Below are 18538 nucleotides of genomic sequence, written 5' to 3'. Positions count from 1 at the left end.
TACTAACATGTCATTCATATATTCTGGACCTAAACCATTCAGTGATTTGTAAACCAGTAGCAGAACTTTAAAATCTATTCTGTAGCTGACTGGGAGCCAATGTAAGGTCTTAAGAACTGGGGTGATGTGATCTGATCTCTTTGTTCTGGTTAAAACTGGAGCTGCAGCGTTCTGAATGAGCTGCAGCTGTTTGATACTTTTTTGGGGGAGACCAGTCAGAAGACCGTTACAGTAGTCTAGTCTACTGGAGATAAAAGCATGAATCAGCTTCTCCTGATCAGTTTGGGACATAAAACCCTTAATTCTGGATATGTTCTTAAGTTGATAAAAGGCTGATTTGGTGACTGATTTGATATGGCTGTTGAAGGTCAGATCTGAGTCTATCAGCACGCCAAGGTTTCGGACTTGGTCTTTAGTTTCTAAAGACAGTGACTCAAGGTGTTTACTGACAGCAACCCTCTTCTCTTTATTGCCAAAAACAATGACCTCAGTTTTTTCTTGATTTAACTGAAGGGAATTTTGGCTCATCCAATTTTTGACTTGCTCTAAACAGTGACATAATGACTCTATTGGACTGCAATCATCTGGAGACAGTGCAAGATATATCTGTGTGTCATCTGCATAACTATGATAGTTGACATTAGAGTTCTGTAGAATTTGACCCAAAGGCAGCATATACAGGTTGAACAGAAGGGGTCCAAGGACTGACCCCTGAGGAACTCCACATGTCATAGCCACTCGATCGGATTGATAACTACCAATGGTCACAAAATAACTCCGTTCCTCTAAGTAGGACCTGAACCATTTTAGGACTGTCCCGCTGAGTCCTGCCCAGGTTTCCAACCTGTCCAGCAGTATACTGTGATCCACAGTGTCAAACGCAGCACTGAGATCCAACATGACCAGAACTGACACCTTGCCTGAGTCAGTGTTCAGCCTTATGTCATTTAACACTCTAATCAGAGCTGTTTCTGTACTGTGGTGAGGTCGGAAGCCTGATTGAAATTTGTCAAAGAGTCCACTGGAGTTCAAGAAGTTGCTGAGTTGATTAAAAACCACTTTCTCAACGATCTTGGCTATAAAGGGAAGATTTGAGATGGGTCTGTAATTGGTTAAAATGGTAGTATCCAATGTTCTCTTTTTTAAGAGTGGCTTGATGGCAGCTACTTTCAGGGGTTTAGGAAACGTGCCTGATTGAAGTGAGCAATTTATTATTTGCTGCAGATCTGTTTGGACAGAGCTTATAATAGTTTTAAAAAAGTCAGATGGTATTGTGTCAAGACAACATGTCGATGTTTTAAGATGCTGAACTGTTTCTTCTAAGGTTTTTTGGTCAACTGTATTAAACTCTGATATTACAGTTGATTTATTCCTAGGTGATTTTAGGGATTGCATCATTGTATTATTTTGCTGATTTGTGTTGATATTTAGCCTTATGGATTTGATTTTTTCATTGAAAAAGTAAGCAAATTCATTGCATTTTTCTGTGGAAAAGAGTTCTGAAGCTATCTCTTTTGGGGGGGTTGTAAGCTTATCAACCATAGCAAACAGAGCATGAGTGTTGTTGATGTTCTTATTAATCATTTCATTAAAGTGTTGCTGTCTAGCCTTGAATAAACCATGGTTAAAATTATAAAGACTTTGTTTGTAGAGGTCATTGTGGATTTGAAGTTTTTCTCCATTTACGCTCAGCTTTCCTGCATTCTGTTTTCAGAGCCTTTACCATCAAAGTGTTCCTCAATGGTGTTCTCTGTCTGGTCAAGGTCATCTTAGTTTTAAAAGGTGCAATGGTATCAATGACATTTGAGATTTTGCAGTTGAAATTATCCAGGAGTTCATCAACTGTCTCTGCACTCACAGTTGGTGACATGACTATAGCCTCCATAAACTTAGCACTGGTATTCTCATTTATGAACCTTTTCCTAACAGATACAGAGGGTAACTGCATGTCCGGAGTTATCTGTAAGTCAAAGAACACACAGAAATGATCAGAAAGAGCCAAGTCCTTGATATCAACAGAAGTAATGTCAACACCTCTAGAGATAACCAGATCCAGAGTGTGGCCTCGGGTGTGTGTGGGCCCTTTCACATGTTGGGAGAGGCCAAAAGTGTCAAGAAGAGAGCAAAGTTCTTTGGCATTTGTGTCCATGTTATTGTCAATGTGAATGTTAAAATCCCCTGTTATGATAAAAAAGTTGTAGTCAGTGCAGATAACTGACAGCAGTTCGGCAAACTCATCAAAGAATTTTCCTGGGTATCTTGGTGGTCTGTAAATAATTAGGAAGAGAACTTTTGGATCCCCCTTTACTAAAAAACAGAGGTATTCAAAAGAGCTAAAATCACCAAATATAGTTTCCTTGCACTGAAATACAGATTTAAAAATGGCAGCAACTCCCCTGCCTTTCTTAACACTTCGACACTTATTCATAAAACTGAAATTTGTTGGTGCAGCCTCATTGAGAATGGTAGCACAGCTACATTCAGTTAGCCATGTTTCACTAAGAAGTAAGAAGTCTAAACCTAAATGCTCCATGCTCCTAAACCTCCATGCTCAGCACAGCTGCTGCTGCAGGTAGGAGGAGAGATGCTGCTAGCCTCCATGTGGACTGTGGTCTGGAGATGAAAGTTATTTTCCAGCGGCCCTTATCATTTATTAAATGTCTTGTTAACACCTTTGTCTATATGCATTCACCTCTGTTGAAAGGCAGTGGTAAATTTATCAGTTGTTGGTCGTATTTTCGGCTAAACTTTATAATCTATTTTATCTCCACACAAGGATCTGTTGGTGAATTTAATCTACGACAGGCAGCTTTGGAGGAGATATTAGAGATAAATATTGATAGAAATGAGTGTATTTGATACTTTGGTTGACAGAAGGAACTAAATTTGAATGTAGCTACATTTTGAAATATCAGTCTCTTTGGTACTGAATTAGTATGTTTTATTAGGATTGTAGTTGTAGCCTATATAATAATAATAATAATAATGATGATAATAATGACAATAATAGTAATAATAGATAGCGATAGCAATTGTTTTTTTTTAATTAATATTAGTATAAGTATATAACTGCTAAACTGCCAGTATTAGTGGTTGTAGTTTGCATTATAATCGATTATAGGAGGGCCCGACGAAATTTTTTCGCTTAGGGCCCCATTTTGGTCAGGGACGGCCCTGAGGCCATATAAAAGTGCAGGACAGATCTGGCCCCCATTTTTGACATGAGATTGACGTGTGTGCTAGATTAATGTCCAACAATGTAAAAGGGTAGAATATAAATTATATTAAGTATTCAGTAGTAATAGTAGAAGTTTTTTTGTGACATTAAAGAAAACCTCTGTCATGCACAGGAATAGCTTACTGTATCTCTAATGTATTCTATTGAGTATAGTAGATCACCGCCTAAACCTAACTGCAAAAATCCTCGTGAAGACAATAGGCCTACACCATGTTATCCTAGTTTGATAGCTAATGGAGCAGTCAGCTAGCATTTAGGAAAATAAAATGGTCAGATGGTCATCAGATTCAGTCGCACATTGGAGTTGGCTAACTAACCATATTATTTACTGTTAGCCAACTAATAACCATTTTGGTAAGACTTTGATGCCTATCTCTATAATGCATTAACCATACTTATAATGAGTTATAATGTGGTTATAGCATTGTATAACTGTAATTATAAACATTCATAAATGCTCTCCAGCCTGTTCACCTGCAGCTCTCCTGCAGCTCCACAGAGGAGCTGTCAGATGAGCTCTGCTGCTACTTCAGCCTGGTTTTTGGCTGCACTTTATAAAAACAGTTCTACATTGGACGATCTAACCTCCATATGAGCGAGATCAGCTGAGACAGAGTGCACTGATCAGCTGTTGCGGCGCACGTGTGTATTTAACAGCAAAAAAAAAAGAAAAAAAATTGGAGCGATACTTTTTTTTTTTTTGGCCGTGCGCCGCAAGTGTCTTAATCTTTTCGGTTAACGGTTAATAATCGGTTAACGAGCGTCGGTTATCGGTCAGAAAAAAAATTCTAAATGTGCATCCCTATTTAACACCCTTCTGTAATAGTAAGGGCAACATATGAAAATCTGGGAACTAAATCCTTACCAAGAAATTTCTTCACAATTGTCTTTAGGAACGTGCGTAATATCATGTCTTAAAATGTTGAAATTCAACTCCCGTGGGAAACCCCCTAAAAAACGACTCAAAGTTGGGGTACCCCGTAACTGGATTTTTGAACATTCCGAAATGTTAAATTTAGCCTTAAGCAACTTGTGAGGGGTCAAACTAGGGGTTTTCATGATTCTGAGTTGATCGCAAACATTAGTTTTATGCCCAAAACACTCCTTGGTGGAGAAAAAAACAGCCACACCCACTTTTCCTGTTCATCGGAACCCCCACTACCACCAATAGAATGTATTGCAGAGAAGCCATTCCTTAGCATTGCAGAGGTTGTGTTACGTTATTGTTAGTAACTCGCTGACAATGCCCACATTTATGCATTATAAATATAGTTATAATGTGTTACAATTGGCTTATAGTCGTGTATAACTATCATAATAAACACTCATAAATGATCATAAGGCTTCATAACAATAAGCATAACACATCATAGAGCATTATAACTCTATTATAATACTTTATAAAATGCTCTATAATATGTTATGCTAAATGTTATAAAGCCTTATGATAATTTATGAGTATTTATAATGATGGTTATACACTTGTATAAGACAATTATAACACATTATAACTATATTTATAATGCATAAATGTGGGCATTGTCAGCGAGTTACTAACAATAACGTAACACAACCTCTGCAATGCTAAGGAATGGCTTCTCTGCAATACATTCTATTGGTGGTAGTGGGGGTTCCGATGAACAGGAAAAGTGGGTGTGGCTGTTTTTTTCTCCACCAAGGAGTGTTTTGGGCATAAAACTAATGTTTGCGATCAACTCAGAATCATGAAAACCCCTAGTTTGACCCCTCACAAGTTGCTTAAGGCTAAATTTAACATTTCGGAATGTTCAAAAATCCAGTTACGGGGTACCCCAACTTTGAGTCGTTTTTTAGGGGGTTTCCCACGGGAGTTGAATTTCAACATTTTAAGACATGATATTACGCACGTTCCTAAAGACAATTGTGAAGAAATTTCTTGGTAAGGATTTAGTTCCCAGATTTTCATATGTTGCCCTTACTATTACAGAAGGGTGTTAAATAGGGATGCACATTTTGAATTTTTTTTCTGACCGATAACCGACGCTTGTTAACCGATTATTAACCGTTAACCGAAAAGATTAAGACACTTGCGGCGCACGGCCAAAAAAAAAAAAAAAAAAAAGTATCGCTCCAATTTTTTTTCTTTTTTTTTTGCTGTTAAATACACACGTGCGCCGCAACAGCTGATCAGTGCACTCTGTCTCAGCTGATCTCGCTCATATGGAGGTTAGATCGTCCAATGTAGAACTGTTTTTATAAAGTGCAGCCAAAAACCAGGCTGAAGTAGCAGCAGAGCTCATCTGACAACTCCTCTGTGGAGCTGCAGGAGAGCTGCAGGTGAACAGGCTGGAGAGCAGCGACGTCCTCTTTTTTTTTTTTTTTTTTTTCAGTGCCGTAGATACAGGTGATTCACATCTATGTCCATGTAGGCTACATTTATTGTCTGACCCTCCTTCACTGGGGATGCTGCACATACTGTCAGTCCTCCTGTGTAACTTTTTGCTGGGAAATATGACTGAAGGCACGTGAACTCTGCACGTGTCGACACGCCCCCATGAGTTGACGACATAAGGAGCTAATAAAATAAATAAATAACCGATAGTATTAATCGGTCAAAGTTCTTGTTATCGGTTAACGGTTAAACGGTTAATCATGTGCATCCCTAGTGTTAAAGCTGTCTAACAAACAGCTGTATCCTGACCTGAGAGTCTCCAGTCCACAGTGTGGACTCTCCAGTCCACGAGACAGCAGCTTCACTCCTGAGTCCTGCAGGTTGTTGTTACACAGTTCCAGCTCTTTCAGATGGGAGGGGTTGGAGCTCAGAGCTGAGGTTAGAGAAGCACATCCTCTCCCTGTGAGCAGACATCCTGACAGACTAGAGAAAGAAAATATAATGAACCCCCAATTTTACAAAATCATGTGTACAGAGATGTTGAGAATCTCAACAGCCCTCTGAACATCTCAACAGATGTTGAGCATCTTCAGCAACAACTTACAGAAGGGTGTTAAAGCTGTCTAACAAACATCTGTATCCTGACCTGAGAGTCTCCAGTCTACAGTGTGGACTCTCCAGTCCACCAGACAGCAGCTTCACTCCTGAGTCATGCAGGTTGTTGTTACTCAGGTACAGCTTTCTCAGATGGGAGGGGTTGGAGCTGAGGACTGAGGACAGACCTTCACAGCTTCTCTCTGAGAGGTTACAGCCGCTCAGTCTGAAGAGGAATCAGGAAAACAAAAGTAAACAAAGATATTTTTGTTGCGACAAGAGAGGAAGATACAGTAAATGTGAACATACAGAGCTTTAGTTGAAGCTTTGACCACTGGCAGCAGCCTCAGAAGAGTCTCCTCTGAAGCAGAGTATTTCTTCAGGTCAAACTCATCCAGATCTTTTTCTGATAACAGTAAGATGAAGACCAGAGCCGACCATTGAGCAGAGGACAGTTTGTCTGTGGAGAGACGTCCTGATCTCAGGGACTGTTGGATCTCCTCCACTAGAGAACGATCATTCAGTTCATTCAGACAGTGGAACAGGTTGATGCTTTTCTCTGCAGAGGGAGTCTCTTCAATCTTCTTCTTGATGTACTCAACTGTGTTCTGATTGGTCTGTGAGTCACTTCCTGTCTGGGTCATCAGACCTTGTAGGAGATTCTGATTGGTCTTCAGAGAAAGACCCAGGAGGAAGCGGAGGAACAAGTCCAGGTGTCCATTTGGACTCTGTAAGGCCTCGTCCACAGCACTCTGGTAGAAATGTGATGATTTGGCTCTGAACAGTTTAAAAAGTTTAAAGGTTAATTTCTTTCTTGACATCAGGTTGCGTCCAGAGTTGATGAATGTCAGATGAACATGAAGAGCAGCCAGAAACTCCTGAACACTCAAATGGACGAAGCAGAACACCTTGACCTGGACCTGGTACAGGCCGCTCTCCTCTTTAAAGATCTGTGTGAACACTCCAGAGTACTTTGAGGCTGCTCTGATATCGATGCCACACTCTTTCAGGTCTGATTTATAGAAGATTAGGTTTCCTTTCTGCAGCTGCTCAAAAGCCAGTTTTCCCAGAGTCTTAATCATCTTCCTGCTGTCTGGACTCCAGTGTGGATCTGTCTCAGCTCCTCCATCATACTTGACCTTCTTCACTTTGGTCTGAACCACCAGGAAGTGGATGTACATCTCAGTCAGGGTCTTGGGCAGCTCTCCTTCATCTCTGGTCTTCAACAGCTTCTCCAGAACTGTAGCAGTGATCCAGCAGAAGACTGGGATGTGGCACATGATGTGGAGGCTTCGTGATGTCTTGATGTGGGAGATGATCTCTCTGGCCTGCTGCTTCTTTCTGAACCTCTTCCTGAAGTACTCCTCCTTCATTGGGTCAGTGAACCCTCTGACCTCTGTCACCATGCCAACACACTGAGGAGGGATCTGATTGGCTGCTGCAGGTCGTGTGGTTATCCAGAGGCGAGCAGAGGGAAGCAGGTTCCCCCTGATGAGGTTGATCAGCAGCACGTTGACTGAGGTGGACTCTGTCTCATCAGTCAGGATCTCAATGTTGTTGAAGTCCAGAGGAGGTCGACACTCGTCCAGACCGTCAAATATGAAGACGACCTCGAACTGATCAAAACTGCAGATTCCTGCTGCTTTGGTTTCAGAGAAGAAGTGATGAACAAGTTTCACCAAGCTGAACTTTTTCTTTTTCTCTTTCATCACATGCAGCTCTCTGAAGGTGAAGGGAAATATGTAGTGTATGTCCTGGTTGGTTTTGTCTTCAGCCCAGTCCAGAGTGAACTTCTGTGTTAAGACTGTTTTCCCAATGCCAGCCACTCCCATTGTCATCACTGTTCTGATTGGTTGGTCTCTTCCAGGTGGGGCTTTAAAGATGTCTTCTTGTCTGATGGTTGTTTCTGGTCTGTCTGGTTTCCTGGACGCTGTTTCAATCTGTCTGACCTCATGTTCATCATTGACCTCTCCAGCCCCTCCCTGTGTGATGTAGAGCTCTGTGTAGATCTGGTTCAGAAGGGTTTGGTGTCCTGCTCTAGCGATGCCCTCAAACACACACTGGAACTTCTTCTTCAGGTTGGTTTTGAGTTTACGTTGGCAGCCAGTGCTAATCTCTGTATGAATAAAGGACCAATGACGTCAATGAGAAGTTATTATTGTAGTTACTGCATAGAAAACATGAATCATGGAAACTCCTTCTCTGTTATCATTCAGCAGGTTTTATGAAATAATTGTTCCAAAGAGATCAATTCCTTGCCATGTTAGCATCATTATGAACCTGTCCAAGAGGTCTTTATGTATTGTACTGCTTCTGAACACTTTTTTAATTTTTGTTTTGACAGAACAGAGTCCTGATCTCAAAAATAAGGAGTCGTTCTGGGATTATATCAAGAGACAGAAGACACTGAGACAGCCTCAGTCCACAGAAGAACTATGGCAAGTTCTCCAAGATACTTCAACAACCTCCCAGTCAAGTTTCTGGAAGAACTGTGTTCAGGTGTTTGGAGGAGAACTGGAGTTGTTAAGGATGAAGTGTGGTCACACCAGATTATGGTCCGTTTACGGTCAGTGTATCTTTTGGTCATTGGATTTTCTTTTGATGAATGGGAATTAAAAACCAAAAATCATTGGTTTATTCTATTTTCATTTTGAAAAACAAAAAATAAAATTGAAACACAAAGTGTTCTTGTTTTTGAGTGTCAAAGAGCAATTGACTAAATTTTAAAAACAGTTTGATTTTCAACAGAAACAAATTCAGACCAAAAACATTCTTTCTTTTTTTCATATTTTGACACCAGATGTTGTCATCTTCAAAGCAAGAGCGCCAATTAGCACTATGGTACCTGTGTCTGTGGTTCTGTAGGCCAAAATCTACTCAGATAGGATTTCAGACAGCAAAACAAGGCCTGACATCTACAGAAATCTGTACGCATATCAGATGAAAGTGGGGGCAGAAAGGAGATTTTAAGATGAAAATGGCAGAAGCTTGAGTCCGCAGCGTACGCCTCAGGTGGCAAAAGTTATAACCAAAGTATGAACCTGCTATATCTCCCCTTTTCCCCTCTTCTACTCTGTATGTTGTGAGTGTGCATGTGTGCGTGTGAAGACTTCGTCGCCCACCAATAGGGGGGACAAACAGGTCTGTTGTCCCGGCCCAGGGCATTAAATTATGGAATACTGTTTCAACAATAGCTATGTAATCTTTGAGTTTGGTTACATTTTAGTTAATTGTTCTTTGATACTCAAAAAGAAGAATGCTTTGTGTTTCAATTTTATTTTGTGTATTTCAAAATGAAAATCCAATAAACAAGTCATTTTTTGTTTTTTAATTCCCATTCATCAAAAGAAAATGACCAAAAGATACACTGACCAATTAACACGGATTGCTGTCACTTTTTCATTTTTTGATTTTTGATTTCCAATTGAAAATAGAAAGGACGAATGACACACGGATTGCCCTTGATCCAGTCTGTCTGCCAAAAAAAAAGGAATTTGCAGAAACCAAATTTTAAATATTTTCATTTTCCTAATTTTAATTCCTAAACCTAAAAACGTCTGTTTTTTTCGGTTTTTGTTTCAAAACAAATATACAGAAAAACCAGACCCATTTTTCTGTTTTTCTGATTTTGTTTTGAAACAGAAAAACGAAAGAACGAAGGGTACATGGATTTACACGGACCCATTATGATCTGATGTAGGTTTCTTCTGTTGACTGAACTTTGTATAAAGTTAATCAATAAATAAAGACTATTCATGGCATTATTTTTGAATGCATCTCCACTTTACTTATAGTTAGGGATGTCCGATAATATCGGCCTGATATCCGCATTAAAATGTAATATTATTGTTATTGTTACATCGTTCCATATCGTTACCGGTTTTTCTGATTTAGTAATGAGTAGCGGCGGACTATCGTAACTTAAAGCAGAAGTAAGCGATATTTTTGTGTTAATATAAGTCTTAAATAGTTGTATCTTCCGATAGCAATCACTTATACAGAGTGTTTGGACCGAAACACGGGTCTGTCAGTCACTCTGCTCTGCTCTGAGCCGAGGAGAAAACTTTTCTCGTATCCTACAAGTTTTATCCAATGAGGAGAGAGAACGGCATGAAGGGCTGTGTGCAGCCAAGGGATGCGCCTGAATGTGGTGACGTAAGGACGAGGACTGTTATGGTGCGTTCAAGGCAGAGATGTTCACAAGTCCTTTTTTGCAAGTCCAAGTCAAGTCTCAAGTCTTTGGTCACAAGTCCGAGTCAAGTCTCAAGTCTTTGAGGGGTGAGACTTCATCAAGCTCTTTGGATGATGAAACTGTCCTCATCCACCTGGTTTTAACTGACCACTCTTCAATATTTCTATAACATCACATTTTTGATCGAACTTACTTTTGGGATCTGAGATGCGCTGTGTGAAATTTCCTAGTAGATCATTCTGATTCATCTTCTCCAGGACTGTTATGGTGACTTTATCAGTGTTTTTACAGTAGGTCTGGATCATTAGATCCACTGTGTCTCCCCTGTCTGCTTTCTCCAGTTGATATTCCGGGATTGATGGGAGGTCTTCTAGGCTCTCACACAGGTACCACTTGAATTTTTTAAAATCCTCGGCTCTCAAACCCTCCAAAGTCTTCAAGAGGATCTGTCGAGGTGTCTCCATCTTTTTGCTGCAAGAGGAATGACAAACAGTTTAAAACTGGGTTTACACTGTATGACTGAATTCTGACTTAACTGTTTTGTTGTTTTTTCAAATTTCTGTTTTATCGTGCGTCAATTTTTGCAGTTTACAGGGGTAAGAAGAGATGAACAGCTCCCAACAGGTAAACAGATGGTCAGATGGATTCAAACTTGTCTGAAACTCTGGTTGCCTCTCATAATGGTGTCACACAGCTGAGGCAGAGCCACAAGCCGATTCTCCTGAACTCAGTGTTTTCCCTCTTTGAGCCTGTGTGAACCCATTGTATGCCGTCACCACTGGTTAAAAAAATCCTAGTGGAAACACTGCACCTGAATCTCTTCTTTGAACAGCACAAATGGCCAAGGCAGTGTGGTTCTCCTTGTGCATTCTCTCAAACAGCTATTAGGTTGCAGGTTCTGGGTCAGACAGCTTTATTTCCAACATAGCAAGACTTCTAAAATTTCAGTGTGTATGACGATCTAAAAGCTGAAACTGGTTCATTTGTTCCAATGAACATTCGATCAGCAGAACTCTTGGTATTTGAACCACAGACAGAGTTACTGACCTTCACTCTGCACTGTTAACTTCTACCTGATGTTTATCTCAGGGCTTTAATCACAACAGCAATTAGGATCTCCTGCAATTTACCAACTCTTTTATCAGTGATGTTCCTAAGAACAATGGGCCTCATTCACGAACCGTTCTTAAGAACAAATTTGTTCTTAAGTCCTACTTACGAAGTTTTTACGAAGATTGTGGCATTCATGAATGTTTTCTTATCCAGAATTTGTTCTTAACTAAGAACAAAATCTACGAACAGTCAGGAGTATACTTACGCACTTTTAGGTGCTGAGACTTCTGCAAAAATAACCGATTATAGCGTTTTCTTTTGTTCTGCAGTTGTATGATATTATATGATTTGAATAAGAATTATTTTCTTATCTTTTATGATGTTTTTAATAATCATATATATTAATAATAATAGACAAATCATTGCAGTCTCTTTGTTACGCCCCAGTACTTTGTTGGCCCAGAGGAGCATAACAACGGACCCAAGACAATGACCCAAACCAAACACAAAGGCACTAACTTAACTAAAAGAGATTTAATACAAAAACATAGAAGTGATACAAACAAACACTACAAACTAAAACAGAAAGCCACGATGGGAGGCAGGCAAGCCCAGCAGTCCCCAGCACTGCCCCCACCCTCTGATGTCAGCTGCAGGGTATTTAGCTCAGCGGACCAGGTGAGCCTCGTTTCGCTGATGGACCTGGGTGGAGCTGTGGGGGAACAAGGAGGGGGAGAGAAAGACACAGACAAGGCCGAACCCCTTCCGGCCGTAACACCCCCTCCCTTAAGACAATGAATAAATCATGTTACGTCAAAACACCATACTACTATTTATTCATTGCACCATTGCATCTAAATCTAATATATTTTTTTTATCTATAAAAAAGGATGACTGAACCTGGCCTCAACACCAATAAACACATTTATCAAAAATAAACCCTGGAACTGCTGTCTGGACAAACGAAAAGGTCAAAGTGGATCCAACAAGATCAAAATACACAAAAGAAGGCCAACCAACACACTGCCACTCGATATAAAGAGTGAGCAGCCAAACAGTAGCCATGCAAGTGGGTGCCACTCCCACCAGATAACTAAATGGCTACCACCATGAGGGAAACTACGAAACGAAGGTAAACTTACGAAACACTGCAGGTGACCAAACACAAAATCGAGCACAGCCACAACCTAAAGGGTCACTCAAGTTGCTGTCTATCAACACACAAAGACCCGAACAAATTGAACTGCCACGACACAAAATGGCCACCAAGCAGTCTGCCATTAACCAACGGACACAGACCTTATAATTCACCAAGTCAACTCCATCACACAAAGATCCACTGATCTATGGAGAGACGCACACGAGGTCCAACGAAGCCACAACTAAGTAAACAGTAACATACACAAGTGACTCAACCGAAAAGTGGACTGCAACAGCACAACACAAAAGAGCTCACACAGTAGCCACTGCTACACAAAATGTTGCCAACTTACACCTAAGCTGCAACCGAACGACCCAACAAACGCACTGTGCAGGTACCACACAAAAAGTCATATCCCAAAAGTTACTGTTATTTCACACAGAATCCAGACGAAACTAGAGGTAGAGTCAACCCACAAGAGACTGTGATTACACTGCTGTGCAACTCTGCTAAAGAGTGACGTTGTGGAGAGGCACCCTGTAATGTGGTTAACTATCTAGTCTTCAGTGGCTTCCCGGGAAGCTTCTTTAAACGTTGAACTCTGCAAGTGAACAATGGACCCATGGCAAGGCCCACTGCCACACAGAAAACGTACCCACACCCAGGTTTCACCACCAAAAATAAGAAAGGCAAAACAACAAAGTGGCAAGAGTCTCTCTCTGCCCGACGACTACCTTACAGGGAACTCTCAAGCAAACACAGACAGGCAATTAAATCACAAACCATCTTGAAAGAAGACTACTACCTCACACAACAGCTACAAACCTTCACTCAACCTCATGGTTGTTCAGATCCCGGACACGAGCCCCCAATTGTTACGCCCCAGTACTTTGTTGGCCCAGAGGAGCATAACAACGGACCCAAGACAATGACCCAAACCAAACACAAAGGCACTAACTTAACTAAAAGAGATTTAATACAAAAACATAGAAGTGATACAAACAAACACTACAAACTAAAACAGAAAGCCACGATGGGAGGCAGGCAAGCCCAGCAGCCCCCAGCACTGCCCCACCTTCTGTGCCAGCTGCAGGGTTTTAACTCAGTGGACCAGGTGAGCCTCGTTTGGCTGATTGAGGCCTGGGCACAAATTATCCAGAATTTGTTCTTAACTAAGAACAAAATCTACGAACAGTCAGGAGTATACTTACGCACTTTTAGGTGCTGAGACTTCTGCAAAAATAACCGATTATAGCGTTTTCTTTTGTTCTGCAGTTGTATGATATTATATGATTTGAATAAGAATTATTTTCTTATCTTTTATGATGTTTTTAATAATCATATATATTAATAATAATAATTGACAAATCATTGCAGTCTCTTAAAAAACATTATAGATACTTAATTCATATCAGTTCTCTCTTTTTTTTGGGAGGGGGGGGGGGGGCATACAGCTGCCGATATGATTTTTTTTTTCCTAATTGCGGGCTGCAACAGTGCACTTACTGTAAGTGTTCACACTACACACAACTGTTTTTTTTCATATGTGATAATATGATGATATTTATGATGGCACACTTGAGAGTGTGGTCTCTCTGATAACAACCCGAAGAGCTGCATCCACTGTTGACGCAACTAAATACAGCCTAAATATAAATATAAAAATATAAACTAAATATAAGCCTTTTGTTTGTTTCTTTGTTTCATTCCTGCCCAGTACAGCCACTTCACTACTTAAGTTCTTTTTACGTTTGGAGTCTGGTGCTCCCTCCAGATTTTCATTTGAGCATTTCAACTTTCTTTCTCACTTCACCTTCTCTGCTCAGTGCCTGTGGTCTCTGTGTGCACACGGCCCTGCAGTCTCATGCCCTTTTACGGGCATTGATGGGGCTGTTACCTATGCTAATCCTATGTTAATTAGACTCACCTGGCACACGCCCTCAACTTACGAGGAGTTGGCATAAGAACACAGCTGCGAACAATTCTGAGGCTTACGAACGCGTTGATGAATCTGACGTAGGGTTTTCTTAAGGAACTTCTTAAGAACAACTTAAGAAAGAATCTAAGAAGGTTCTTAAGAAGATATTGGTGCATGAGTCCCATTATTATTTTGAGCACAAGATCATTTGTTATTCTTCACTGTCCTATTATATCCACCTTTTTCCAAACGTCAAAAACGTAAGCCGGTTTTTCTCTTCGGTGCTTCCGGTTTCATTAGTCATGGTAAATGCATGGATTTTTTTTTTCAGTGTTTGTTCTGATAGGAGTTACTGTTTTGTCATGCTAAGCCTTTTGCGAGACCAGTGCAGAGGCAGAAAATCGCTCTTTTTCTCCACGTTTCTGTCTGTCTCAGCCTGGGGGGCCCCTATCGCCGTGGTAACCTCTTTGATCCTCAGGCCAGAGCTCGTTAACTTCATAAACAATCCACCAGGGGCCTGTTGTTCGAAAGTAGAATAAAGATATCCAGGATAAGTGGGAAAGCCAGGTTGGACAAAGTCTCATAAGTCCATCCTGGTTTAGTTGGTTGTTCCAACGCCGAGCCAGGCTGAGGAGCAGCGGCTTGGTCAAGCCAGGTGTGACTTATTCTCTCGTCAGTAGACCACAGAGATTGATCACAGATTCACTGATGAGAGGACAGGTGTGGCCACTTTCCTCCAATCAACAGGAACTTAATGCTGACGTCAGGTGACACACCTCTTTCAAAAAACAAAAAACAAAAAAAGCACCGTCGCTGTCGTAAAGCTCAGAGAGAGCGCAGCGGACAACTGCGGACAAATTTAATAATCCAAATTCCTTTCACAAATTAACAGTTGGTGCACTTTGCCTTAATGATGAGCAGTGAAGGTTGATTCATTGCACAAATCTAAAGTACAGTTTACAGCACATGGCCAAAAGTGCAAAAGGTGAAAATTAATTAAATATTAGAACATTATGCGGTTTGGTGCTTCAATAAATTGCAGATAACAAAGATGAGGTCTATAAATTATTTGGAAGGTGCTCACACTCACTCAATTTTATTCTTATTTTCTTACCTCAACCAATATTTAGACACATCTATTTTGTAACATATTTCATGAAAATAATTTTGAAGGCCTAATTATGAAAAAAGAGCCTAATAAATATTGTAAATGTTTCATGTTTTTTGATTATTGTAAATGTATTTTATAAATGTATAAATCAGGCCAATATGTACATAAGAACATGGAATAACTGTATGAAACACATTGATTTCTGATCAGAGTGACTGCTGACTTCACAGATAAAGACAACAGAATCAACTTAGCCTGGCTGTTAGCCTGGTCTGGAGCAGGCTAGCTGCAGAGAATAAATCGCCATAGTAACTTGACCAGGATAAAGGTATCCAGCTTTCGAACAACCGACTTGAGGCTAAATTAGGCCAGGATAACCAACATATCCCGGCTTAATCCCTTATCTAGGTTTCGAACAACAGGCCCCTGGCGCTCGTTTAAATGTTTATAAACACAGACACAGCTAAATCAGACTGACACAGGATGCAGCTCATAGTCACACACACACACACACACACACACACACACACACACACACACACACACACACACACACACACACACACACACACACACACACACACACACACACACACTCACACACACACACACAGACTCTAGAGCCAGCTTCATGTGATTACAGTTACAGACACACACACACACACACACACACATCAAAACACACAGGTAACATACAAATGCGCGCGGAAGCGCGCACTCCTCTCCCACACTCTAACACACACAGGTAACTTCATGTGATTACACACACACACACACACACACACACACACACAGTTAACCTAATGTGGTTACAGCTCCTCCATATCAGTGCTTATAGAAAGATGATCATGTGTCTGTCTGATCAGCTCTGTCTTGACCTTAAGATCGTGGGTTTGATTCCCATGTTGACAGAGATGGCAAAACCGGCAGTAGCCCCGTGGCCCATTCAAAATTTCCCCAGAGGAAATTTTCTAGTTCTTCACTGTACTATTATATCCACCTTTTTCCAAACGTCAAAAACGTAAGCCGGTTTTGCTCTTCGGTGCTTCCGGTTTCATTAGTCGTGGTAAATGCATGGATTTTTTTTTTTTAGTGAAAACCTGTAAAACGCAGGGATCATCACACCATCTTTTAACAATGTATATCACACAAATTGACATCCGTGTTAAAAGCCAGTGTTAATATATCCATGCATTTACCGCAACTATGACTGAAAACCATGGAAACGTAAACGTACAATTCCATGCAAAACCGGCTTCCAGTTTTAACCAGTTGTAGCCCCCATAAATTTAACATGGTTTTAAGTGTTGTGATTTTTGCATGTAGTAGCATATAAATGTCCACAAGGTGGCGTATTACGCTCACCAGTGGGTCCAGAAATCAGCGGTAGAAATGAGGAAGAAGGAGGAAGTGAACAAAAACAAGATGAACGCAAGCAAGGGGGTAGATCGGACTATACGCAGGCGTAGCTCACAGTCGGCCATATGAGGACGGGAAATTTGCTCTGACTCTGCTGCAGTTACAGTGCAGTAGATAGGTGATCCAGTCATCTGCACTAAAAAAACGATTCATAACTCTGTGAAAAATAAATCAGTATGTAGCTATTACTTTAACTATTTGCATAATGTCACTATAATGTTACTTTTACAAAAAAAAATACATTATTAAAATTATCCGTGATTCTAAATATGCTGCATCATAACTGCATAAACGTTCATAAAAATCAAACCGTTTTGAAATCGGACAAAAACTGAGCAAGTTATGGTCATTATAGCAGAACATGCAGCATAGGCTTAATGCTCTGAGGGAGAGAGTTGCCCGTCCCAAGATGGCCGCCGTACTGGCTACGCTTTGTCATTGGGAAACAGCTGCGGGTGAGTCATCTAGTTCTTATATATATCTATGAACGCAAGTGTGAATGCAGCTTTTCGTGAGCAGCGTGGAGTGAATGTTGATATATTGGTTAAGTTTTATGTTTTTGCTGTCCGAGAAGAGGTTAAAGTTGTTCGGGACGACGTTGTGTTGCCAGAAGATTAAAGCAGAACTCTGCAGGATTTCGGCTGTAATTATTGTGGCTCAGAGTCACTGTGATGGTAGAGTGACCTATTATGAGGTGAATGGGGTCTAGGCCAATGCGCTCACCCCCCCCACTGGCTGAAAACCGCACTTGCAAGATCAGTCGTCCGTCTCGGTGTTACAAATCTCGTCAATGGATAGAAGTATCGCGAGAAACTGCCTTACGGCAGTACGAGATAAGAACGCATATGACGTCATGCATGTCACGAATCGTGATTGGTTAGAGTTCGGAAAGTCGGAGGAAACCATGGAAACATGAAATGTTTACTGATGAAGTTCAGCTTGTGGCTAACGGGGAGCTAATGCTAACACAGATACACACACCATGGGTCTTTTATAAGATAATGTAATACATCATGACACACACACACACACACCTTCGCGTTTTGGAACCTTTATTCCTGTGTGTGTATGTCTGTGTCTTTGTGCCTGTGTGTGGCTGTATTAGCGTTAGCTCGGTGTTAGCGTTAGCTCGGTGTTAGCGTTAGCTCCGTGTTAGCGTTAGCTCGGTGTTAGCAGGGCTTAGCAAACAGCAGTAAACACAAGCACGTGTAGGGGGGGTGGAGGAGGTGGCGGCGGCGAGGTTTTACGATAGTGACATGTGCCTCCCAGAACTGTGGGGGAGCTCCGGAGAGGGAAAAAAAGAGAAACCAACGAAGGAGCGAGCTATTTCCGGCCGACTTGCATAGTTCTGCTTTAAGGAGGATAACTAACTAATGTGTTTTGATGACTATTCTCCGGTGAGTGTGTTGTGTTTTGAGTGTTAGCTTTAACTGTGTTAGCCTGAGCTAATTTCAATGACCGTGAATGATGAAAAAACCAATCGGAGAAACGTGATGTGTTT

The 18538-nt window shown here is 40.9% G+C and overlaps 3 protein-coding genes across 6 annotated transcripts in view; 1 reads left to right on the top strand and 2 right to left on the bottom strand.

The window, feature by feature from the left end:
• Positions 1-10673, bottom strand: part of LOC311007026 (protein NLRC3-like) — a gene marked incomplete at its 3' end in the record, with an annotated part of 36731 nt that extends 26058 nt beyond the window's left edge. Inside the window, exons 1-4 of the mRNA XM_084000108.1 lie at positions 10589-10673; positions 6513-8319; positions 6256-6429; positions 5919-6092 (exon numbers count right to left, since the gene is read on the bottom strand). Coding sequence (XP_083856234.1) covers positions 5919-6092; positions 6256-6429; positions 6513-8319; positions 10589-10643 — 2210 coding nt within the window. The 5' untranslated portion in view covers positions 10644-10673. The remainder of the gene's footprint in view (positions 1-5918; positions 6093-6255; positions 6430-6512; positions 8320-10588) is intronic.
• LOC311007702 (protein CEBPZOS-like) overlaps positions 1-18538 on the top strand; it is a 109354-nt gene that overhangs the window by 31697 nt on the left and 59119 nt on the right. The window lies entirely within an intron of this gene.
• LOC311007025 (NLR family CARD domain-containing protein 3-like) overlaps positions 12115-18538 on the bottom strand; it is a gene marked incomplete at both ends in the record, with an annotated part of 39607 nt that continues 33183 nt past the window's right edge. Inside the window, one exon of the mRNA XM_084000107.1 lies at positions 12115-12160. Within this exon, the coding sequence (XP_083856233.1) occupies positions 12115-12160 (46 nt within the window). The remainder of the gene's footprint in view (positions 12161-18538) is intronic.

This window comes from Trachurus trachurus (assembly GCF_905171665.1).
Source record: "Trachurus trachurus genome assembly, chromosome: 24".
Classification (NCBI taxonomy): domain Eukaryota; kingdom Metazoa; phylum Chordata; class Actinopteri; order Carangiformes; family Carangidae; genus Trachurus; species Trachurus trachurus.
The sequence above is the reverse complement of the archived record's forward strand: the minus strand, read 5'-3'. Positions and strand labels throughout refer to the sequence as shown.